A 26,850-nucleotide genomic window follows, 5' to 3' on the forward strand; every position below is an offset into this window, starting at 1 on the left:
CAACAGCCAGAGTGAAAAATGGCACCGACGCGGGGACCTTTTATAGAGTCCAAAACCTGCGAGATCCGACAGCGGGATGATGAAGTTTTGCCTCTATTTCAGCTCCGAGTCAGGCGGGAAAACCAGAGCGGGATTCGGTTCCCAGCTCGGATCGGGGGGTTCAGATTTCATAATACGAACCCGCTCACCCCTAATATTTTTTTATAAATATATATATATATATATATATATATTACAAACTTGGCACTCACATGCTTTACAAACTGCAACTCCTTTGAATACAGGGAATGTTGGTTCCAAAATATTGCAATAATTTGTTAAGCTGACCACCACTTCACGGTCATTCCCATCTGGCGAGTCCCTACACTGATTCTCAGATAAATGATCTTGGTCTGCCACCTTTGGCTCAAGCTTGCATACATTTTAAACATGAATATGGGTCCTGGCTTAAAGAGACAGGACCACACCCAGGGATATCAGTTAATAAGCACCTGGAAAAAGAAAAAAGTTTGTCTTACATTTGAAAAACAGGGTGCCCCAGCAAGTGTGACCACAAAATTTAAATAAACGACAGGCTTAATCCATGGCACTCAACCATCTGGGGTGCCCTTGGTATGTGACCACACCATCTACATAAAAAATATCATACAAACTCGGCACTCACATGCTTTACAAACTGCAACTCCTTTGAATATAGGGAATGTTGGTTCCAAAATATTGCAATAATTTGTTAAGCTGACCACCACTTCACGGTCATGGCCAGATGGGAATGGCCGTGAAGTGGTGGTCAGCTTAACAAATGATTGCAATATTTTGAAACCAACAGTGGTCACATACCAAGGGCACCCCAGATGGTTGAGTGCAGTGGATTAAGCGTTTATATACTGTGTATGTATATATATATATATATATATATATATATATATATATTTATTTTTTTTAATATTTATATATATATATATATATATATATATATATATATATATACTGTTTCTTTATACTTGTCTTGTCCAACTGAATGTAATCTGTATTATATTACTCTGCCTTAGTGGGTCAGGCAACCATAAGGTATTTAGTACAACTGCATATATGTCATTTAAATGTTGTAACAGCACTTTATCCAGTATGGTAAAACAAATTGGGATGTGCAGTAATTAGGGTAAGTTGCTCAAATTTCTATAACAGTAACTATATTGTGTATGTTTGAGGTTTTTTTAATGCACATAGGGCCTGATTCAGAGCCGGACACTATTTGCGCTCGCTCGTCCAGAAAAAGGGGCTGGCTATTTAAATTAACCGTTCGCTCTTTGTGGTCTGTTCACGCCTCTATGTCTGAACGAGTGAACAAAACATGCGAACGTAATTTTGAATAAAAAACGCCCCCTGGCCGCTCGCATCATACGTCATGTCCGCTATTTATTAGATTAATCGAGTTCATCGGACGGCGTATGAACTGCTTGCTATTCTTGTGGTTGGTTTTTCCTACCACAGTCATGCCAGCAGTTCTAACTATAAAACAACCAAGTGACATGGTCGATGACGCTGCTTTAGTAATTATGCACACCCTTTAAACGCCCGTTTTGACCTTTAGGCACGCCTGCGTTCGGATCTCCACTCCCCGTTTTCAAGCACCTTCCCCTGTTACCACCAACAAACGCCTCATTCTGTCACTCAAAATAGCAGGCATTCGCTATTTAGCGAGCACACGATTTTCGGCTGCACTGACTGGTTCGCGCATGCGTATTAAAATCCGTACGCATGCGCAGTTGTGCGAACATCGGTCGGAACGAACGAGCGGCCGCTTACGAGCGGCTCTGAATCAGGGCCATAGGTCCCTATGTACTACAATCCACATTTGAAATGCAGATTGTAGTGGGATATTTTCGCCTAAATTCACATTGCGAATTTAGGCAATATCACAGTGATTTATTAAAAATCCCCTGCAGGGACAGAGCTTGCGATAAAGCTCTGTCCCTGCAAATCCCCTTTGCAGCCTTATCACTGTATTTTTTGCATAAAATACAGTGAGCAGGAGCCCACTCAGCCCTCCTGCGATGCTCCCCCCCTGCAACTTTCACTTACCTACTGTCATCGGTGCTCGGTGATGTCCTCCGAGGCTCCGGTCAACTGGTCTCCCATCCTGCACTGTGACCCCGGTCAGCTGTTCTATGCAGCAACTGACTGGGGCAGGAGCCGGGAAACCAGCTGACCATAACCCCGGAGGACATCAGAGGATATCACCGAGCACCCTGGATACAGGTTTTTTGCAGTGATCAGTTTGTGGTCTGTTTAGAAAATACAGCTTCCGGCTCTGCTCTGCCTGTTAGAGCAGAGCAGGAGTCCAGAACCGGGGGAAACCCTAAATAATTCCATCTCCAGGTGCCATTATTATCACAGGGCTTCCCCCAGTATTTTTTCACAATATGTTTTTAGTAAATTTGGCTAGATCACATTTCCCATTACAATTATGGGAAATGCAATTTACTTACTAAAAATATGTCATAATTAGGGGTTGGAGTAGAATTGCCAATTTCCCTTTAGTAAATGTATGTGATACTAAAACAACCTTTTTCACTTTATTTTAGTAAAAATAATGTTAATAAATAGGCCCCATGGACTTGATTGAAATGTGTTTGTTTTAGATAATTGTCAACCCTGCATCAATTTTCAATAAGACATCTGAAAAATGAGATCTACAGTATTGTCTAGATAGATATATACTGTAGAAATATATTGTACATAGATAATGTAGATAGGTTATATAGATACTGTAGATTATAGATACTGTAGATAGATATATACTGTAGTTGACAGATAGATAGATAGATATTAGATAGATAGATAGTTATTAGATAGATATGAGGATAGATAGATAGCTAGATAGATAGATACTGTAGAAAGATACTGTAAATAGATAGGTTAGATATATACTGTAGATTATAGGTATATACTGTAGATAGATATATACTGTAGATAGATAGATAGATAGATAGATAGATAGATAATAGAGTACATTTTTAAATATATAAAAAAAAGATATCAGAAACTCGTATACTAGAATACTCGAATACTGAACAGGACAAATCAGTTTATCTATAAACGAATGTGATAATATATGTGATCAACAAATAAATCTGATATAATATACTGTAGAACCATCATTTTATTTTTCTGCCAAGATTGGAATGGATCTTGCACAAGGGAATGTCATAACGTTTCTCTGAAAGGGAGCAAACCGAAAGCCTCAAGAAAAGCTATTTGTGCCAGAGTTCAAAATCAACCATCTCAGGTAGACAGGAGCATATGGGCTGTATGCACAGTGTATACAAACTCTCTCTGCTAAATGCGATTTTTGCAACTGCACTCAAGCACTGTACAAAGCACTCTTTTGGAAAGATGTGCAACTAATAAGGATAAGTAATGGATTCTACATGTCAAAAGTTTAACAAGGTAAGAAAAAGTTTCAGCAAGCTCTAGTAACTTTACTTGTTATGAAGAAGCCTTTCTAGCTCTTAAGGGCTCTTGTGAAATAACAATGCTAGTTAAACATACATGGCTAAAACTATCTTATGACAATATAAGAAATAAAAACCAAGACTTTGCCTTTTCAGTACTTTTTTAAGCTTACTGTAGGTCGGTGTGTTAATAAAACTAACATGGAATATCTCAGAACTAGGAATGTGCAGGCTCGGATAGGTTTGAATCTTCCCGTCAAGTTCAGATTTTTCCAAAAATTGGGTCTCCAAAAGAGACAAAACGTCACCTTTCATGGGCAAACATCATCTTCCTTGGACTTTTTTTCTTGTAGTACCCAGCTTTAACGTATATGAAAACTGAGTTATAAGTATTTCATTTTCTTTGTTTTAGCCAATAGCCCTAGAGTAAGTGTGTTTTGATTGCAAGATCTATTGTGATTCTGTGCAGTGAGTCCAATAGTTTCTTGTCTGTACAAACTGCCTCTTAATATCAGTTTAATATGTTTATGATACCAGATTTTTATCCTAATTAAAAAAAGTTATTAACAAAGCTGTTAATTATCTAGCTGTAATAAATAATAGTAACAATATAGTTCTTTATTTATATGAGTCATTTTCATTTACATCTCTATAACAGATATGGCTTTGGAGTACAGCTTTGGTAGAGAATACATTTTGTGCAAATTTATGCAGTACAAACTTGGAATTTCTTGCTTCAACATTCTGTGGAAGGCAGCTCATAACGGTATTTTTTATATATTCACTTTTTGCAGTGCTTACAGACAATGATTAGAACTGGGAAAATTCTGTAATTCTGCTGTTTGGTAGGGTGGGGATTTAATAAGATACTTGTGGACACATTTCCACTGGCAAAACGTGCAAACTTTTACACTGAAATTATTCTGCAGAGCTTAATTTGCTTATATGTAAAATCTGATCTCCCAGCCATGAATGTTATCATTTTCAGTAGACCTGTCAATGTCTCTTAGGCACTTATAGTATGTGGAGCTTAATAAAGGAGAAAGTATGTATGACCACACAATAGATTTTTCTATTACTTTTTTAAAAAACATGTAAAAAAAAGTGCAAACCTTCTTTTGTATATGTACAGATATGCACATTTATGGATTGAAGCTAGAAACACTTTTTTTGTTTTTTGAATATTATTTTAAATATTCAAAAACAGTATTAATGCCACATCTCACCATAATCATGACATTTTTTTAAATTTAAATACTAAGTTAAGTAGTCTTTAAGCCCAAGATTTGGATTTTTTGTATTGGTTCTTGATCATCGTCATGTTTTGGTTTTGGCAAAACTAAACTCAATTGTTTTGGTTTTGGATTTCTTTAAAATTGATGAAAGCAGCTATAACATCATGTAATTTGGACCTGTTTTATTCCTACTGTACTATTAACGTCAATAACATTAATTTCCAGTTAATTTTGACCACCTAACAGCTCACAATATTGTTTTCACCAATTTTGGTCAAAGGCTGCAGCCAGCTGGCTGGCTAAACTAAGCCAAAATGCAGCAGCACAAACACATGGTATTTTAAAAGATTACAGCACATCTGTGCAACATAATGGCACAGCAGTGGCAGACAGGATGGCAGGTTTATAAACTATACAATCCTATAGAATGTTTTCATTAATCAAGAACTAATAGCCTAAAAGTTAAAGTCTAGTATAAAATTCAAAATAAAATATATGTCCAAATCCCAGGCCTCAGGCCAATAGAAATTGATAATTGTAGAAACTAGAAAGTGATAATTAATACATTAATAACAAACTTCTCCAACCAGAAAATCACAAGCCCAATCACATCAAACCACAGGTCCAATCAAATCAAAGGCAGTCTCAAAACCAGAGTGTGCCTATTAGTATTTCCATTAATTTGGTTTGGCTGAGATAATCTGCTGACTTCTTTATTTTCCATTATAATTACCATATTTATACTGTCGCCATAACTATTCACATCCATTGTATGGGCATTGTCATGATAATCGTGTGAAGACTTGTGACCTTGTCTTCATGCTGTCAGATTTTGCTTTGTATTACAGTGTATCATATTTATTCTGGTCCAAAAACCCCAGTAAAGTACACCAATATACTGTATATGCTAACTGCCAAACACACAGAATAAGAGATGATAAAGAGGATGATACTATGTATTTATTGAGAAGTTGCAGGAGACCGGGCCTATATGTCTGGATAAGAAGCTGGTGATGAATGTTCTTGCAAGATACAGAACATCAATGCTTATGACAAACATCTGTCCAGAACAAGATGTGTGCTACTGCTGTGACCTCTAGAAGAGAGTTTAGAACCTGGAGCTGATACTTTAAAATCTACAGAAAGAGGAAAAGCTGAAAGAAGCAACTCGGATGATCTTTACATAATATAGAGTTTCATTTCCAGGGTGCCTATTAGTATCTCCATAAATTTGGTTTGTCTAATATAATCCACTGATTTGTTTATTTTCCATTATAGTTTGCATGTATTCATACCGTATTAATATAATTGTCCTTAGCACCCTTATGTTGTATATTAAAAAGGACATGCACAGTTTAACAAACCAAGCTCATTAGGGCAGTGACTGCCACTTTTGTGGCTTAAGTGCTTGGTTTGTTTGGGCCCCCATCGCGACCATCGGGGCTTATGACGAGACCCTAGGGTAGGGTCTCCCTTGTCGTAAGCCCCGGAGAGCTTCTGGCTCTGTCTGAGGCAGAAGCTCTCCAATGACATCACTAGTGATGTCAGTGGGTCCTCCCCCAATTGGCAGGCATTCCCATAGGAACACCTCCATTTGGGCTGCCACCCCCCCGGCCCACCTTCCAAATGGGGCGAGCTGTCAATCAACATCGACAGCTCGCCCCCTTTGGATCGAGACTCGGTACGACCGGCGCTGTTGGTCGTAGCTGGTCTCGGTGCCATCGTGCGCATGCTCTGTGGGGGGCCATTGACCCGGTCCGAGCGCATCAGCGCTAACGACCAGGTCTGAATGACCCCCATAGTGTCTCTAAGAAAGTGATGCTGTTCCCATCCTTGTTACTGAAGGTGCTGAATTTTGGAGTGGATCTGTGGAGGACTATTTAAGGTGGACCCTGTGGACAATACTTTGAAGGAACAGTGTGGCATGAGAATTACATTCTTGGGATTTATATAAGGACATTGAATAGCTACAGTGACCTGGTATTTTTCCTGTACGAGACTTTTTTTTAATTGGATTGCTACGGGACTTCAAATAGGATTAGAGTCAATGGATTTATTTGGTGCATGAGACTGAATTTTAATACAGGATTTCTATACAGGACTATTTATTCATTTCCCGATCCACATATATATATATATATATATATATATATATTTATATACCCATAGATATTTATATATTTATTTGTATCTATTAACTTATTTTTATATCTATTTTTTATATCTATATACAATATCAACATAGAGTCCAGATGAGCGCCGCATGTGTATATATATATATATATATATATATATACAATTTTATTGATGCTTACTTACTGTACTGTATCAGATTGTAGTGGTGGCAATATAAGTGGGCATTTTTTTTAAGCCTGACCAGATGTCATAATGGTTTGTTACTCTGGTGTTTTGAGTGGATTTATCATCACCACCAGTGGGTTTCTTAGAAAAAGTCAGTTTTTTCCTGGCAGCAGCATTTGCAAGATAATCTAAAGCAGGAAACATTGTGTCATGTGGCACTTGAGCTGACAAATCACTTGCAAGGAGCTCTTTAGATCTCTTTAGTACTTTGTCAGTTGGATAGAAATACATTACATATGACATAAACCTAGCATCAAGCATGGTTGCCAAAATGTAGTGATCCAATTGCAAGATGTTGGAAATCCTTTGGTCATGGCCTAGTGAATAAAGAACTTGATGTACAAGATCCCTTTGTTTCATCAACTCCTTATCTAGCTGCTTGTTTCTATTCCTCCAGTCACAGAAACATTTAAAGGGTGGTTTTCAACCTGTTACTAATTCTTGCTTCAATTGCAGCAGTTGTAATATTTTGCATGTGGTTGCTGAATATCAAATATGCCCAGAAATGTTGTGGGTCACAGCTAGCATCTCCTGTATGAATCTGTCTTTTTTTTTTTAATTCTCAACCACCAAGTTTATTGTGTATGAAACAAATAGTCTGTGTTGAAATTCACCCAGTTGTAATGCTCGTACACTGTTACTTGCATTATCGGAGAAAGGAGAGTTTTAGTGGGATAAGCTATTTTTTTTTTATCACATCCCCATAGTTTTTCCAACAGATTGACAATGGTATGCTTCTTAGTGAAGCCAGTGATACAGAGAGTAGCCTGCCTGTGAATGAGCTGGCTTTGCATATTAGACACGGCTGCTAAAAGTAATACACTCACCCAGCATGATGTCTCAGTCATGTAATCTTTAGTTTGTCCTGTACTGCATGTCTATACAGTATATATGTAGTAAAGTGAATATTTGGTACAGTGGCATTTTGTAGGCAAAGAGGAACTCTTTGTTTCAAGTCCTAGTACAGGTGAGGAATTGCCATTCTGGTAAAATAGAATTGAGATGGAATTTGGTAGCAGGGACACAGGACCTTAACTCTAATCTAAAACCAAATGCATTGGATATTGGATGCAGATCTAATGCTAACATAGTAATTATAACTTCAGTGATCCATTGTGCAACAGCATGGTGGCTTTCATACCAGCCCTGTGCTGGTTCATTAAACACAGCGACCCTTACACCTTTTTTCCCCATATTTTTTTAACCAGGGCCAGGTCAAAGAGCCTGGTGTTGATTATGTTTGGGGGGGGGGGAGCCCACGCACATCTTTTCCTGATTTTTAACACTTTCATTACTTTTACACAGAGAAGCATGCACATATCTCAATGGGCAGTGCAGACTTCTCAATACACACTGCTCACAGTTACAATTCGGCCACAAACATGACTGAACACTCACACTATTAAACACGATTGCACACACCATCGGAAAACAAGATTATTAGTAAATATGAGTGTTTGACCTTGAAAAACTCTCATGTACTCCCTGTGATAACCATCATGTTTAATCTTGGAGCAAATACTGTACAATTCTTAGTAAATTTACCCAGTAGACTCTCCTCTGGAATCTGTGAAGTTTGTAAACAGACAGGTTGTTCTTCAGCCTTAGGGGTATATTTACTAAAGGTCAATTTTATTAGTTTTAAAATAAATCAAAATCGATTAAAATAGATGTTAGTTTTCTGGGGCTTAATCACACATTTATGAACAGACAATTTTTGATTTAGTTTTTTAAGTATTCGTAAATGTGTGATTTAACTTCATAAACACAACATCACTGTTAATCAATTTTGATCGATTTTAAATCAATTAAAATCGACATTAAGTAAATATACCCCATAGTGTTCTTTTGCGCACTGGTTTTAGAGGTGACACATCTAGACACAGACCAAGAAGGTGGTGCATGTGAGATTCCAGAAGTTGCCTAACTGTGTTTGACCATAGCTTTGACAATAGGCATTAAAGAGCAGCAGCAGGACCACAACTCACAAAGAAAAGCCATTTTGTAAGCCTTTCCTGGCCACTGCATGTGGTGTATGGCATGTTGGCAATTTTAAAGTATAAAAACACAAATAATTCAGGCACTGAAATTTACCTTTTTAGTAGATTGTTTTATGAAGAGCTCAGTTGCCACATTAATTAATTATTACAACTGCAGACGCACTTGTGTGTTTGCAGATGCACACTCAACTGAAAATGCCTTTTCACAGGCAATTTTATTATGGCATGTTGGCATTTTTACATTTGAGATATGTTTGAGATAGAGGTAATATGATCTTTAAGATTATCAAACATTTTTTAGCTGAAGCGTGCCCTTTCTTGTACCGTCTTACCCCATGTACTTCTTTAAAAATAAATGTTGAAGAAGTACTCCACTATGAGTGTTAGCACTGGTACTGTGTTGCTCCTATTCTTCTATTGTATTGACTGATCCATGATTGATTTTATTTCTTACACCAGGACAGAAGTAAAGCTACTGTAGTTGAACTTAACTGCCACCACACCAAGTGAATGTACAATGTGATAGGGAAATGAGGGACCATTACCTTTACTATGCAGTTTTATTAAAAGACACCAGAAATTTTTTTGTACTTATTTACATTTTTCGGTGAAGCTGACTTGGCATTGACCACACCCATCAAGTGCAGTAATAAATGCTCCCGCTCAAAAATATACGCTTTTGAAATATGATTTAAATTGAATTATAAAAGACTTAAGATTTTTTTTATGCCAAAAAAATACTTTTATGCAATTTTTATTTTGAGGTGCAGCTGACAGAGACATGACCATACCCAGTAAGTACAGTGATATACACTGCAACTCAAAAACAAACACTCTTGAAATATGATTTAAATTGAATTATAAACAATTTTTTTTAACATGCGATTATTAATATTTCTATAACTTTAGAATATATTTGGTGCATTTAGCTTATGTACATGAGTCATGAGAATCCTCTATTTTTGCATATTTTTTGTATATTGGTTGTTTTAATTGGTGATGGTGTTTCACTATGGATACTATGAAGCCAGTTGAGGAGGAGGTGTGTCCCGTAGTGATTCACATTCCGATGATGTCATCCCCTGACGACGGCCACGTGGTATCTTTTTAATTACCACTATGCTGCTCAGGGAGGAGATGTGTCTCCCATAGGATCACGTCCGGATGACGTCCATTCCCCCTGGCGGCGGCTGCAGATGATTGATCACCTGGGTGAGTAATGTTGGTATTTAAGCCTGTTAGTTTTTCGTGTGTCTTTATCCCTGAAGAAAATCTCTAATAAAAGAGATTGAAATGTTGGAGTAAACTTTAGCTTCTAAACATTTTCTTTGAAGTCCTATGAGTGCCGCCGTCCTACTACTTTTTCTATATCATTGAGGAGTAGACAGACACCTGGGGAGGTCACCAAGGCAAGTTTACATTGTATCTTGGAATATGAGGAAGTGCCGGCAAATGGAGACATATATATATATATATATATATATATATTTATTACAGTTTATATTTATATAGTTTATTTAAAGTACATTGTGTATTATATTTACAGTAGTATTGAGATTTTAAAAAGAGATTATTATTCTTTACATTTAAAGCTGTTATCACCTAATAAGATGTGTTTCTTTAACAAAAAATGTTCTGGTGATCTATAAATGGATAGTAGATTTAGTTAATCTTTTACATTTTAGCCATGGCGTTAGAGTTTTCTCAGTGTAATGATATTATAATCACATGACCATGGAGAAGCTTCATGACTGATTGGCTCTCACAGAGATCAACTTACACTCTCCTTTGTTGAAGCAGAAATCAATGATTCTATTTGTGAGACAGTATTTTTGCAGTGACAGCCATAGCACCTACTGTATGTTAAATTCTCCCTCACAGATCGATTTTGCACAAAGAACATTGAGTTACTGGAGGACTTCTTGGATAAATAAGTTTCAGCTTGATGTTAAAAAGGGGAAAAGCTGCTGTTTTTTAAAAAAAAAGCTGTTTATGGGATGCTTTAATATAGTGTGGAAGTAAATACCATGAAAAGGGTTAAAAATTGCAATTTATTCATTTTAACAGCTGATATATAATTTGCCATGTTATCCAGGATGCCGCTGCCTGTACCTCATCATCCCCACCTGTGACTGCCACATAATTCCTGCTGTATCATTGAGTTGCTATAAGCTGTTCTCATATTGAATAATAGTAACTTTTTTCCTCTCTTCTATAGAACTATGGTAGATGAGTACAGTAAATTAAAATATATCATACTTTAAAATTATTGGCTGATAGTGTTCAGTTTGCTTTATGACACTAATCTCTAATTGGCTGCCAGTATTTAGTGGAGGGAAAGAAATGGGCCAACATAAAAGACTAGCAACAACCTGTAACTCTTACAGGAGTGAGGAGGAGTCCTTTATTGAACACTGTTAATCAGGACATGGGTTTTCAGTGCTGGATTAACAACAGGGCAGCCAGGGTCAGTTGCCCAGGGGCCCACACACACAGATGGCATTACACACATAGCTACATCATCAGTGTAAGGGGCCCTGTTGCATATATCAACTGAGGTTTCTGAATGGCATAATGTGAACTGGAGGCACTACAGTGTGTTGAACCCATTTGTTTTGCAGGGAGTACTTACACATTATACTTAAAAAAAAATCCAACATATCAAATTGATAATTTTAATGATCCACTCATCATTCTGTTAAACTGATCCATTTTAACAATTTTTAATTGCAAACTAGTAACAGTTCTGTTTGTAGTTGGAATTAAAATAAGTTTAAATTATTTTTATTAAAGTGAATTCTTATTTCAATACTACTTATAAGGGAAAAAAATATTTAAAATTATGTTACTGCACCAGTTTTAATCTGAATTGCGAAACCTCAGGTGCAAAAACCAAACATAAATAAAGAACTTCCAACAAAACTCGAACATTTTAAACTCAAAGTTTTAAGCTGGGGCAAGTATCAATTGTATTGTGCACATGTTTGTACCATCAAAACAATGAAATTCTTTAAATTATGCTTTATATGTATTACTCAGTTTTTTTTTTTTTCGTGGTGGTACCCAGGGATACCAGCATCTTTTGTTGGTCTAATTTTTCATTCTTGTACTGTATCTAGTCCCAGAAACAGGAAGAAATCAGTAAAATAATATCAGAAATTAATAAAATAAGTACCTGAACACTTATAAAGAGTATAAAAAAATAATATAAATCTAATCAACTTTAGGTACATACAGGCACTTTTTCTTAGTACTGGCAGTTTTTGTCAAAGTTTTTTAACGGGGTTTCAGAATGGACCCCGTTATTTAACATTCTAACTCACGGTGGATGGTGGAGTAATTCATGATTGCTCCAGCACGGAGAAAGCTGATCCACAAATTAGCTGTCCCGCTTTCAGAGCGGTGACACTAGTGACCTACAGGTCACGCATGCACACAGGAGCCTCGATGTCAGGGGGGAGGAGCCAGACAGGGGCCGAGGGATCCTCTCTGCAACCCATGACTTCTTCCCATAGGAATGGAGCGGGTAGCGGGAGCACTCTCAAGATGAAGATGGTGAATGCTCCCGCAATCAAGCTCTGAAAATATTGTATTTTCAGAGCTTGATGAATTCTGTCCTCATACTATTGTATGGGGACAGCGGGCCATTCCGCAAGAAGATGGTAAGCAGGAGATATCTGTGATATCTCCTGCTTTACCTTCTTAATGAATGGCCCGATAAATGTTAATTTCACCTGCTTTTGTAAAAATTAAGTGATGATGAATAGGCCCATAAGTACTGTATATTGCAGACAAATTTGTTAACACCTTCTGAAACATTATGCCAATACATAATGTACATATATTGTGTAAGTGTGTAATTTTGCCTGTTTATGTCTCTTGCCCACAATGCTGCGGTGCACTGTTGCAGTTTCTGGGGCCTTTTAAGTTCTTCACATAGGATTCAAAGTATTGTGTTTTGTATCTTTGTCTCTACAGATGAGATTGAGATGCTGGAAAGGCTATGGCTATCAGGCATTTGCCACAATGACAAGATTGAAGTAATGAGCAGCAAGCTAGACATCGACAATATGGCGGGTGTGTTCTATATGCTTCTTGTTGCTATGGGTTTGAGTCTGCTGGTATTTGCATGGGAGCATCTCATATACTGGAAATTACGTCACTGCATGAGGCATTCCGGGAGACTGGACTTCTTATTGGCATTTAGCAGGGTAAATATATCTCCATATATTTTTCTATTTTGTTCTACGTACACAAACTTTGTGTTAAACATTTCTGTGTATAGAACTTGTGGTTGCATAAATAATAATTAGAATTATTGCAATCAAAAGGTTAAGATGGGTAACATGCATGACACAGGCTAGCAAAATAGTGTGCATGTTAGAGCTATTGCCAGGTGGGCACAAGGAAACCAGGAATGGTCTAATATAGTAATGCAGTAATATCCTTTTTACATGGGGCTTCAGATGTTCACAGCTATTTTGCAACAAACAGCACCACCAGCAGAACCAACAATGAAGGATTGATCCACACCATTAAAAATTCTGCTTGAAGATGTGGGGGCTTATGTAATAGGGTGCAATCTTCAGCCGCTGTGAACATTTCTGTGAGTCTTCCCATATTTTCAATCTGGCTTGGTTTTGCCTTTAAATTCATTGCCACTTTAAAAATATGGGAAGACTCACAGAAATTCCCACAGTGGCTGAAGATTACACAATATTACTGTACATAAGCCTCGTAGAATGTGTTACTAGTTTGCCTGTGTAAATTGCTCCTTAAATGTACAGGACTAATGGCATACTAGCAAGGTTGCAGATACAATAGTATAAATCCAACTTGTACAAAGCTGTTTAGATCTTATTAGATCTCATCAGTGCAAGGCAATGAATTATGATACAGTAGGGAAATGTACATCCATTTCAGTTGTACTAAGATGGTCTAGAAAGAGCCCATAATAACAATGTAGTTAGTATATTCTTATTACAGAATGTATTTTTAATAATTAATGTACAACACTTCGTACTAGACCTACTAGACCCAATAAAGTTTGTTCAGATGGAAAAAGAGAGAAACAAAATTTGGATCAAAAATATATACATTTGCAAGTTATGGCTGTGTTCATGTGAGTGCTTTATTCAAAAAGGGTCTTACTGATTTTCCAAGTGGAAAATGAATCCATGCTTTGTGCAGAAATATAATATGCATAATAAATTGTTTTACTGTTGTTTATATGCTCATCTTTTGATACATATTTTGATACTTCTCCTTTAATTGTTTTATTTATTTATTTTTCATATTTTTATGTTGTCGCTTCCATTGTTCTCTTAGAAAATCACTTGTACTGGTGAAATAATGCAACAATGACTGAACAAACATGTATTTTTCAATGGACAACTGTCAAATCTTATATTTCATTGTTGTTAGGCATGCATAAATATTGCCAGTCCAAACAACAATGAAGATTCACCAACTCATGTTCTCATGAAGTTCATAGAATTAATTTAGAAACTATGGGTGTGTATGTAATACATAAAATAAATAGCTGCTAGTATCAGTTTGAAAAATTCAACGTCAAATATTGCGTAACTGAAACATAAAACTAATACAGTTAATAAAAAAGATGCTAGTTTATTTAATATTACACAATAATAACATGAATTTTTATAGTAATGTATAAACTCACAAACCCACAAATACAAACAACAAAAAGGAGCAGAAGTTACCTTTAGGTGTTACATGTCTAAAAGGAGCTAAATGAATTGACTCCGTTTTCCCTGCTCTATTTATAAAATGTGTAACTCCATATCCAGTGTTTACAAATATATTACTTTCCATGGAACTTAAAAATTGTATCACTGGAGAATCACAGCTCTCCTAAGTGGCCTGTTCTGATGTGAAATTCAATTTGCACGTATTCCACTTTAATTTTAAAAATGTGTAACGCTGCAATGCATACCGGACTCTTTGGATAATGCAGGAATGTCATGCAGAGGCATATTAACACCTGCAGGGGGCTCATTTGCAGTGCCCCACCCATAGCTCCTTCTAGAGGCGCCACCTTCCCAATGATATTCGGGAAGATGGTGCATGTGCAGAAGATAGCAAAGGCTCTGGCCCAATGCATCAGTGCCAGGCGCCATAATTCTAAATGACTAGAAAATTGCACCACTTGCACATTACATAGGGGAGGGGTACTTACTTCATGGACCATGGGAGGTTTATTACAGAAGTGTGTGCAATGTGTGAAATACCTGCACCCACTATAGATACGCCACTGTTGATGTGAATGCTCTTTTGCATTCAAAGATCTGTCCATTTCATGTGCATCTATAATCTATATCCATCCGGCATTATGCAAAGTATCTGATGTGTACAGTGACACTTTTTCACTAAGATTAATGATACCTTGTGCACTTCTGTATAATGAGAAAAAGGGGACACAGTATCAACATATAAAACGTTGTGTAAATGTAGCCTTCCAGCTGCAGGTATGTTGATGAGTTTAAATATGGATTTTCAGCCATATCTGAGTAAGTGAATAAGATGTGCTTCTGACACAAGCACTACATGATATATTTGACTACAACATCGCTCTGAAAATGTTAATGAAAAATTACTGTTTACTGTTATATCCTTCTAACCTTTCAGGATGTGATGATGACGATTATTATTAATAATAATAATAATAAAAATAATAAATAATTATATTGCACATAAAGACTGACTCTCCCTGTAATATGGATACTTATCTGGGTGCCTGCATATGTCAAACAATAGAGCCCTCATCCATACGGCACTCCTGGCATAAAGAATGTCACACCGGCAACAGCATATAAACAGTCAATGTTTCAGTGCTTTTTATTCACAGCACTTTCTTCAGGATCATATATATATTAGGCATCAAAAAATGTCTACTTGAGATACCATAAGTAGAATACATTGTAAATATCTTAGGAACACCACACAGCAATTAAATGATAGAAAAGGTAGGGAAAGGACACGGGGAGAGGGTAGGACTATATGTTATAAATAACCTGTAGACAAGTGGAGGTAGATGCAGGGATGTCGTTTTGTCAACTTTCATTAATGACATCTAAAGTGATGCCTGGGGATTTAAATATGAAGAAAATTCTCTCCTCAGTCCGGAGAAATGTTGTGGGGTAAAAAAAATGAAAGCCCTAAACTACACAATTCCACCTACTGTAGCAGCTTTCCTTTAAAATACTGTTAACAATTAGTATTATACAGTGAATACCTGTTGAAGTTTACGATCTGATCCTAACAAATCTGCGGGTTAAACTGATAGGACCTGCAACAGGTTCACAGTACAGTAATTACAAAACTATGAACTCAGCAAAGAAGAACAGTTATATTTTCTCATCATAAGGCATTGTATGTAAAAATAAACATTTATTTAAGTATTTTAATGACATGCAAAATATATATATATAAATATTTTAAACTGCCAGTGTAATAAGATGTAATAAGATATGTAATAAGAGAAATTATTTTAAACAGACTCTCTGGTATCTGCATATTAAATACATAAGTAGAGATGTGTGGGTCCAGTTCTCAGAGAATTGACTACAACCAAATTTAGGGGTTCAGAGTGGAACTGAGTCTTAAGGTGCATACACACGGGATGATTTTCTCCCCAAATGAAATTGTCCTGTGTCTCCCTGGAAGGGGTGTGCTCGGTGTTGTTAACACTGAGCACAAACAGTGAACGAAATCAATAACGATTTTGTTCAGTTCCGGGCTCCCTCCCTCATCCCCAAACATGTTCAACCTGACAATATAAACAGGTTGGACAGGAGGTTTGGGCGATGAATGGCAACTACCAACTGCAACTGAAACTGGACGATTTTTTAGATGACTGAATGATAATGACATCGTTATCGTTCAGTCGTCCAAAAATCGTCCCATGTGTACGCACTATAAGTTCAGAATCACTTTGGGGTACCGAGTCGAGCCAAGTCCCTGTTTGGATCTTCCCCTGGATTTAAAAACCAAATTTGGGATTGGATTACATGCTACCAGGTCAAACATTTTAGCTTGCTTTTTTATTTTTTATTTTTAAAATATAGATGCAAAACATGTGAGGGTGGTTTTGCAAAACTAAAACACAAAGATGAATCTGGATCCAAAACCAAAACACAGGGTCAGCGCACATCTCAATACATAAGCCCATTTGCATTGATTTGAAATTTGTATATACAAGGGGTGAGTGAAAAGATCATGGCCTAAGGTACAAGAATTTATTTGTAGGTAATTTAGCTGTGTTTAACTATGTACACACTTAGACCAGCGGTTGCAGAGCACACATATCCCTATCTTGTAGAAGTCAGCATCTTGTACCCTCAAAAATTGATCAACGGCTTCAATTACATAGTTTGTGGCAAAATAGTGACCACTGAGCTCTTTCTTCAGTTTTGGGGAGAGGTAGTTGTCAGAGGGTTCCAAATCAGGTGAATAAGGCAAGTGTTCAAGCAGTTGGAATCCACAATTTTGGATGACAGTCATGGCTCCAGTGAATTTGAGCTGGAGCATTGTCTTGAAGAACACCCCTCTTCTCAACTTCCCACGTTGATTCTTCTTGATTTTTTTGCTGTAGCTGCTTCAAAAGATCGCGTAGTATATCCCGGTTATAGTTTTACCTTTTTCAAGGTAGTCCACTAGCAGTACTCCTTCCGCATTCCAAAAGATGGAGGCCATCACCTTTTCAGCAGACAGCACTGACTTTGCCTTCTTTGGAGCAGGAGATCCCTGATGCTTCCACAGTTTTGAAAATTATTTACTCTCAAGTTGGAAGTATCATCCATGGTTACAAATTGCTGAAGAAACCTCTCAGGATCTGCATCAAACAAAGCCTGATTTGGTTTTTGCCATAGTGAGATGTTCCCGCTTGTGGTTAACACTGATAAGTTTTGGGACCCATCGAGCTGAGACCTTTGTCATTCGGAGTTCATTGTGAATAGCAGCATGAACTTGTTCCTGGAAGATACACAGACATTTGACAATGTAACGCTCTGTTATTCTTCGATCTTCCAATATAATGTCATGGATTTTGTCAATGGTTTCTTGTGTGGTAATGGTGATGGGTCTCCCGGCAGAGGGGTCATTTTCAAGGTTCTCCCTTTCCCATTTGAATTCTGCTGCCTATTTCTTAACCAGCTGTAAGAAGGATCAGCCTTCCCTAGTGTCATTACCATGACCTCATGGACCTCTGTGGATGTTAATCCCTTTATGATGAGGTAGCGGAGGACTGCGCAATGAACAATTATGTCCATTTTTTTAAAATCTGTCATCCTGTCCATTTCAAATGTCTGTAAAAAATCAACAACAGTTATTAACTTGAAACTTGTTATGTAATCCAAAAAGAAGTTAAATTTTATGTGATAATAATAACTGTTTAGCACATTTAATTGTACCTTATGCCACAAACATTTCAATCAGCCCTTGTACTGTAACATTCCTTGATTTTGTTTTGTAAATTCATTCTTTTTGTATAACCCTATCACCTCCCACTGTTACTTTTTTGCTTCAGTTTTCTATCTATCTATCGATCGATCTATCTATCTCATATTTATTTATTTATCTAGCTATTTATTTAATCTTTACCTCATCTCTCTCTCTCTCTCTCCATCCTTCAATCTTTCATTTATATTTTATTCAACACTATTACATTTTCCTTCCATTTGAAAAAATACCCAATATCATATTGATAAATGCTGTTGATCACCTTGCTAGGTTTATGAAGTATATAGTTGAATTCTTGAAAATACATTGGATTGATTCATCATCCTATAAATAACGTATTTTTATGTAATTTCCATAAAAAAATATTTTATAATGACCGCTCCATTCATTAACCTAGTAACACACTAATATCTCCCTAATATCACTAATATCTCCTCCTGGTTACAGTCATATCACGATAATTTCCACAATCCCCATACTGTAGTATAGAGATGTACGGGTCCAGATTTTTGAAATCCGAACACACCCAAATTTAGGGGTTCCGCGTAGAATCATGTCAAGGATCAGATTCACTTTTGTGACCCAGTTTGAACCGAGTTTGGAACTCGGATTTAAAAACTGAACTTTGGTTTTGGATTGTATGCTAACAGATCAAAATGACGTAATTTTAGCAGTTTTTAAAAAAATACAGATTCAAAACCATAACCAAAACACGTGAGGTTAGCTTTGCAAAACCAAAAAGCGAAGATGAATCCGGATCCAAAACTAAAACTAAAATACGGGGGATGGCACACATCTCCATATATAAACCCAGTTGCTTTGAAATTTGTATATACTGTAACATTCCTTATCATGGATAGCTGCATTAAATATATATTTTCTTTCTTTTTTTCACTATTGTGTAATGGAAAAAATACGCTTCATTTGAAGCCATCAGCAGTTTTTATTTTAAATCCCATGGTCTAGTGACAATATTCATTATACTTGTACTATTCTACACACCCATCTATCTTATTCCATGCATGATAACTACCTTAATCCATGTGATTGATTTTTTTTTTGTAAATTCACTCTTCGTGTATCACCACATCACCTCCCACTATTATTTTTTGCTTTAGTTTGCTATCTATCTATCTATCTATCTATCTATCTATCTATCTATCTATCTATCTATCTATCTATCTATCTATCACATATTTATTTCTCTAACAATTTCATATTTTTCACTCTCTTTCTCATTGATATTTTATTCAACACTATTACATTTACCTTCCATGCTTTAAATAATAAATAAATAATACATTTTATTGATAGATGCTGTTGATTAGCTTGCTAGGTTTATGAAGTATCTAGTTTTATTCATCATTTAAAATACATTGGGGTCGATTCATCATCCTATAAAAAACATATTTTTATGTAATTTGCATGAAAAAATGTATTTTATAGTGACAGATCCATTCATTAACCTTGTAGTGCAGGAGATATCTCTAATATCTCCTGGTTACAGTCCTGCCATGATAATTTCCACATTCCCCATACTTTAGTATAGAGATGTGCGGGTCTGGATTTCTTAAATCCGAACACACCCGAATTTAAGGGTTCAGAGTAAAATCGGGTCAAGGTTCAGATTCACTTTTGTGACGCAGTTTGAACCGAGTCCCGGTTTGGATCTTCCCATGGTTTGGAACTCGGATTTAAAAACAAAACTCAGGTTTTGGACTGCAAAATTACAGGTCAAAATTACATAAGTTTAGCAGTTTTTTTATTTAAAAAAAAAAAGCAGATCCAAAACCAACACACGAAGATGCATCCAGACCCAAAACTTAAACCAAAACATGGGGGTCGGCTCACATCTCTATACATAAGTCCATTTGAATTGCTTTGAAATTTGTATATTCTGTAATATTCCTTATCATGGATAGCTGCATTAAATATATATTTTCTTTCCTTTTTACATTATTAAATAATGGGAAAACATGCTTCATTTCAGCTGTTTTTATTTTAAATCCTATGGTCTAGTGACAATATTCATTATACTTTTGCTATTCTAGACACCCATCTATCTTATTCCATGCATGTTAATCAATGTGATTGATTTGTTTTGTAAATTCACTCTTATTGTATCACTCCCACTGTTATTTTTTGCTTTAGTTTGCTATCTATCTATCTATTTTTTTATTTATTTATCTAGCTATCTATTTCATATTTATCTCATCTCTCTTTTTGTAATATACATAAAAAAATGATTTAATAGTGACAGCTCCATTCATTAACCTAGTAACACAGGAGATATCACTAATATCTCCTGGTTACAGTCCTGCCACGATAATGTTCACATTCCCCATACTATAGAGATGTGTGGGTCCGGATTTCTGAAATCCGAACACTCCCCAATTTAGGGGTTTTGAGTTGAACTGGGTCAAGGTTCGGATTCACTTTTGTGACTCGGTTCAAACTGAGTCCCAGTTCGGAGCTGTTACCAGTTTGGAACTTGGATTTAAAAATCAAACTTGGGTTTTGGACTCAGACATTTTAGCTGTTTTTATACATTTTTAATAGATATTTATCCAATACCAAAACACTTGAGGGTGGTTTTGCAAAACCAAAACACGGGGATCTGTGCACATCTTTACTTTAGTATGGGGATATAAAAATAAGGCTATTCATCAAGTTCCAACAATCATATTTTTTTGGAAATTAACTATGTTACTGTATGCCATCCTCCTCTCCACCTCCAGTGGCTGCTGCTGTGCAGTGTCCTTCCACTTCCTGTGTCCAGTATCTGCTGCTGTGTCCATCCAATCCCTTACTAGTCTAACTACCACACAGTGGTGCTGCACTGTGACTTCGCAGGCCATACCCCACTGCAATCTAAACAGCATGACTCCACAGTTGTCATTTGCGGAAAAAGTTAAAAATAATAATAAAAAGTATGTTTGTTCACGTACATATAAGCGCTGTGACTGCACGAAGTGTGAACTGAGCTGTGAATTGAAAAAGTAGAAAAAAAGTTCATCTGTGTGCTGTCCCCCAGTGCATTTGTTCATGTACAGTACATATAAAAGCACTGAGTGTGTTGCGGTTGGTGGCCAGTTTTTTGTTTCATTTGTTTTACTTTTATAAAAATCTAAATTTTTTTGTGTGTTCTAAGAAATTCAAGCCATGATAAAGAAATGTCTAAGAAAACTATTGGTCAGTATGTCAAGGGCCACCGCCTTTATATCAGCACCAGTTTTTTGCTTGTCTTACTTTTCTCAAAATCAAAATATTTTTTTTGTGTGTGTGTACTAAAAAATTCAGGCCATGATAGAGAAGTGTTTAAGAACACTAATGATCAGCAGGTCAAGGGCCTTAATATCTGCACAGTGTTGCACTTGTTGACCAGTTTTCTTTTTGTTTTCATTTTATCAAAATCAAAATGTTTTTGTTTGTATTATCCCTCAGACTCTCTGGTGCACCTCATAAATGTACTACAGGGGTGTGATACCCAATTAAGTGGGTAGTATGGCCAGCAGCGCAGCCTCCTAATATGTGAAAGTACAGGTTGAGTCTCCCATATCCAAAATGCTTGGGATCAGGGGTATTTTGGATACCAGAAAATTCTGTATTTTGGAATATTTGCATACCATAATGAAATATCTTGGGAATGGGACCCAAATCTAAACACAGAATGCAATTATGTTTTAAATACACCTTGTACACACAGCCTGCAAGTAATTGTATACAATATTTTTAATGATTTTGTGTCTTAAACAAAGTTTGTGTTCATTGAACCATCAAAGAGCAAAGGTTTCACTATCTCAGTCATGCTAAAAAAAATCTGTATTTTGGAATATTCTGTATTTCGGAAAATTTGGATATGGGAGACTCAACCTGTATAAGATAGGCTGATTTGGAGTTAGCTGCTCTACAACTATTAATTTTATTGGCTTCTCTTTCAATCCTTGTGAGGAATCCTTGGCTATTAACAATGTAATCTTTTATGGCCTATAACATGGGGTATTGAAATGAGGACTCCAGACAGGCAGGTACTTGTTAAAGCAGTGTCTTTTTAATGGTAGCAGACACTGCACCTTAGCATACGTGATGTTAAGCCTAGACACACACAGGCACATAACAGAAAATAAGCAAACAACATGAAAGTAAATGTCTCAGCACTCCTTGTGCTAATGTCTGTAAACCCTCCAGGTCCTGGCACTCGAATGCTTACCACCCCCCCCAGCCTATTGCCTGACTTGCTTATCCAGCATCAGGAGCAAGGAGCATCAGGTGTGTGGGAGTTTTAAACCCTTCCTGTGCTGCTGACTTGCTCCTGGCTCTGGGAGACCTGGAAAACAAGGAGTTCCATATCTCCACTTTGAGCTGTGCAACCCAGAAACCCAGACTTCCAAACTTCTACTGAAGTTGCAGAATGTTCTGGTCTTGTTTTCTTCTCCCTTGGAGGGAGCTGATCCCACCAGAATGTGGGCAATTCCTCTCACCACTGGCCTTAAATTTAATCTTCTTAATCAATCAAGCAATCAATTATAGTTAATCAATAAATCAATCAATTAGATAAAACACCACTTTCGACCATTTTGGGGCTTGTTTTTTAATGGCATTTTCCACTTCTCTGATTTGTATTTTTTATAGTAGTAATTAAATAATGAATAATCAATCAATCAATTACTCAATCAATCACCCTTCCACTACATACTCCACCTCCATTTCCCTGTACTGCCTCTGATCTAATTCTTGATTAATGAAAACATTCTATAGCATCGTATAGTTTATATTAAACTGCCATCCTGTGTGCAACTGCTGTGCTACTGTTACCTAGGTGTGCCATGTTTGAAGTTAAACTGCTATGTGTTTGTGATGCCCACTGCTGTTGCTCAGCTTAGTCAGCCAGCTAGCTCTGTACATCCTTTTGGCCTAAACTTGATTAAAACAATATTGTGAGTTGTGAGGTGGTCAAAATTGACTAGAAATGAATGTTATTGATGTTAACAATACTGTAGGCCCAAATAATGTGATTTTAGTTGTTTTTATACATTTTTAAAAACAATACTGATCCAGAACCAAAACACTTGAGGGCGGTTTTGGTAAAACCAAAACCTGACAATGAATTAGAACCAAAACCAAAATAAGGGGGTCGGTGCACATCTCTAATAGTTACATTGGGTTCTATCCACATAGAAATGTTGCTAAAACCAAAAAGAGCTTTGTAATGCTACATGCTTTGATTGATAGGTGTCATTCACATTCTTTGTGTCAGTCATTAAATATACGATGAGACTCTGTATTATATAAAAAATATAGAAATACAGTTTATCGGTGCAGATACTTAAAGTGATAATGTCATATACAACATGTAAGTCAATTGAAAGATAATAAACAATAATAATTTAAAGTGATAAAAAAAACTCCACTTTGAGTGTCAGAATCCAATATGTCTTTATCCTCACATATATCTGAGAAGAACCTATTCTCAAAATTTATATAGTCAGCCATCAATGCAGAACTGAGCACATTATACTTTTTCCAAATTCCTTTCTCCTCAGTTGAATCCCAAACAACAAAAAGACAAAGTCTATATAATTTAATTTGATAACTGGTTAGAACTGATATAGATATGTCCCAGAATCCTTAATGAATGTCCTCTATGTGTTTTATTCCATCTCCCCCTATTTCCTAATAGACCCCTCATATTAAGCCCATTTGTATATACATATACCATTATTAATGTTGCTATGCAAGCAGTGAATGTCAGGATGTATCACATTCAAAATGCAATGCGTGATACATCCCGCCAATAGTGTCATACTGTAGCAAGACAAACAGCCTGTTAAGAACTTTGGGATTTGATAGTAGACATATAACAAAAGGAAGCAGTAAATCAAAATAAATCAAGCACTGGGCTCTCCTTACTAATATGGAAATGTACTGGAGAAACACAGTTTATATGATGCTGGCAAGTGGAGTAAATATCAATTACTGAGCCACATAACAAAAATTGAGAGGCCATTATTCTACTCTTCTACTTATTGATCTGCAACTGGTACATGCACTGATTAACAGCTCTAAACACAGTGATAGGTAGCCTGATACAGTTTAGAGGCTGCATGGGATGCCCTCTAAGCTTCAAAATGGCTGCATGTTTGAATTGTTCTTGGTAATAAGGTAAAGAACACATTTTCTAAAAGAAAGGAACATATATCTCTTATAACATATCGCCAGACATTTTAATGTAAGAAAAAAGTTTCACAAGCTATATACATACATATATGTGTCCTCATACATCTTTGCTGCAGTTATGCAAAAATGGGTTGGGTATAGGATGGTGGCGCTCAGGACTCAGGATCCCGGTGGTCAGAATCTCGATGCTGGCATCCTGACATGGTTATGATACCACTCTTGTTGGTCAGTATCCTAACCCTCCCCTTCTCCCTCCACAGTACCTAAACCTAACCTCCCCTCTAGTGCCTAAACCTAGCCTCCCCCTCCCAATAGCCTAAACCTAACCCTTCCCCCTTAGTGCCTAACCCTAACCCTCCTCCTTACCCCAGTACTTACTGTCAGGATGCTGGCAGTCGGATGCCAGTGCCAGGATTCTGACAGGTGTCGGGAATCCATTGCCAGTGATCTAAGCGCTGCCATCCCAACTGTCTGTATATTGACCGGATCCCCATGCAAAAACACCCCTCTTGGTGCTCCAGGAACTCTGTTAGTGTCTTTTTCACATCCATTTTGCATGATAATGCATCTTAGTTGCAATGCAATGCGACTAGGATGCACCAGGAGACTGTGCTGCTTCATTTGATTTGTGACACTTATATCTGTGTGCTACAGAGTCCCTGAATCTGTACACAAAGTGCTACAATGCAGCAGCCATGGCTTTTTCAACACCAAGTTCTGTTGTGCTTCATATATAGACTCAGTCATACAGATAGAAAGTATCAAATTAATCGGCACAGTCTCCTGGTGCATCTCTCTGACTCTTTTTCACATATCTTAAAAGTGGATCCAGCTTACGAATATCTAAGACAGAAGAACAGATTGCTTGTCCTGTATGGAGTAGAGACGTCATCCCACGTTTATGGAAATTGTCAGTGACTGTAAGAGATTGAACAGTGATCCTAACATAAGTTGGTGCATAGACACTATATTGTTTTGCATCTTAATTTATGGAAGTAGGGAACATCTTATGAGACTATTCCCTTAGTGTTAAGTGCGGCCGACTGTAGAAGCACTAGTTATAGTCCATTTGTTGTACAATACAATAAACCACCAGGCAATGAAACCGACTTCCAATCACAGAGCCAGGGATGTCCATGAACAACCAAGGGAAAGGCTCTGGAGGAAGCGCATGAAGCAGAATAACCAAAGATGCATTTTCAGTCAAAAAGATGCCCGGCTATAGCATAGGCACACAGGACCTGGCGGCTCACAAGCATATTGAGCCTAGATGTATAAGGACACATCTGTAGTACAAAAACTAATCTGACAATAAAGCACAAAGGTAATGGAGGCATAGATGAAGGCTCAGATGACCATATGAAGCCCTAGTGCCACCCGTTATCCATCACTGCCATAACCCTACTAAGGTTGAATTATTGTTATGTCATCCTGCTCTTTGTCCCAGACATGTTTAGTTAAAACAATAATTTACAAAATTATGTTTACATTTTTGGGCCGTATCCAAATAGCCATGATCATGTGAAATCTTAACAAGTGTTACGTTTTTGCACACTTGGGGGTTCTGGTGCAAAAATTTTGTGTTTATCGCGCTATCCTATTCCAAAAGACACAATGCGGCATTCGCCGCAAATTGCTGTTATATGCATTTTTCTATAACATTGGAAAAATGGTAGAAAGCAAGTATTTTGGGCCAAAATACATGCTGTATTTAAATTTGGAGAACATTAAAATGATTGTAAGTATATTATTTTTTTTTTTTTTAAACACACTTTGTACAGCCATTGGCAATGTTAAAAGCACATGTCACATCCATACAGCCTCCCAAAATACCAAACCCAATACTTTAAACCATTTTTCCAACACTTTCAATTTTTTTTGACCAACTAAAGGCAATTAAAAAAATATTTTTGCCTATTTTGTCATTGGGGGGTGTCCAAGTGGTTCTAAGCCAAGTCCTGAAATTTTTAGCCCAAAATAGGGGTTTTGCACAACTTATCACCGGCTCTGAGATGGTAAAAAATGTTCTCAGTTTTTTGTCTATGGAGCATTTGCACATGCGAAAACCATGGCAATAGTATAGCAGGATACACATTTTTGATGAAAAATTTGTACAAGTGTAATCTTTTCGCAAACCGTGGC

At 36.8% G+C, this 26,850-nt stretch overlaps 1 protein-coding gene across 1 annotated transcript in view; it reads left to right on the forward strand.

Moving 5' to 3' along the window:
* The window catches only part of GRIN2D (glutamate ionotropic receptor NMDA type subunit 2D), a 1,022,144-nt gene that overhangs the window by 971,121 nt on the left and 24,173 nt on the right, over nucleotides 1–26,850 (forward strand). The window contains exon 15 of the mRNA XM_088457418.1: nucleotides 13,030–13,262. Coding sequence (XP_088313544.1) covers nucleotides 13,030–13,262 — 233 coding nt within the window. The remainder of the gene's footprint in view (nucleotides 1–13,029; nucleotides 13,263–26,850) is intronic.

This window comes from Taudactylus pleione, unplaced genomic scaffold (genome assembly GCF_031769625.1).
Source record: "Taudactylus pleione unplaced genomic scaffold, aTauple2 ptg000041l, whole genome shotgun sequence".
In the NCBI taxonomy this organism is placed as follows: domain Eukaryota; kingdom Metazoa; phylum Chordata; class Amphibia; order Anura; family Myobatrachidae; genus Taudactylus; species Taudactylus pleione.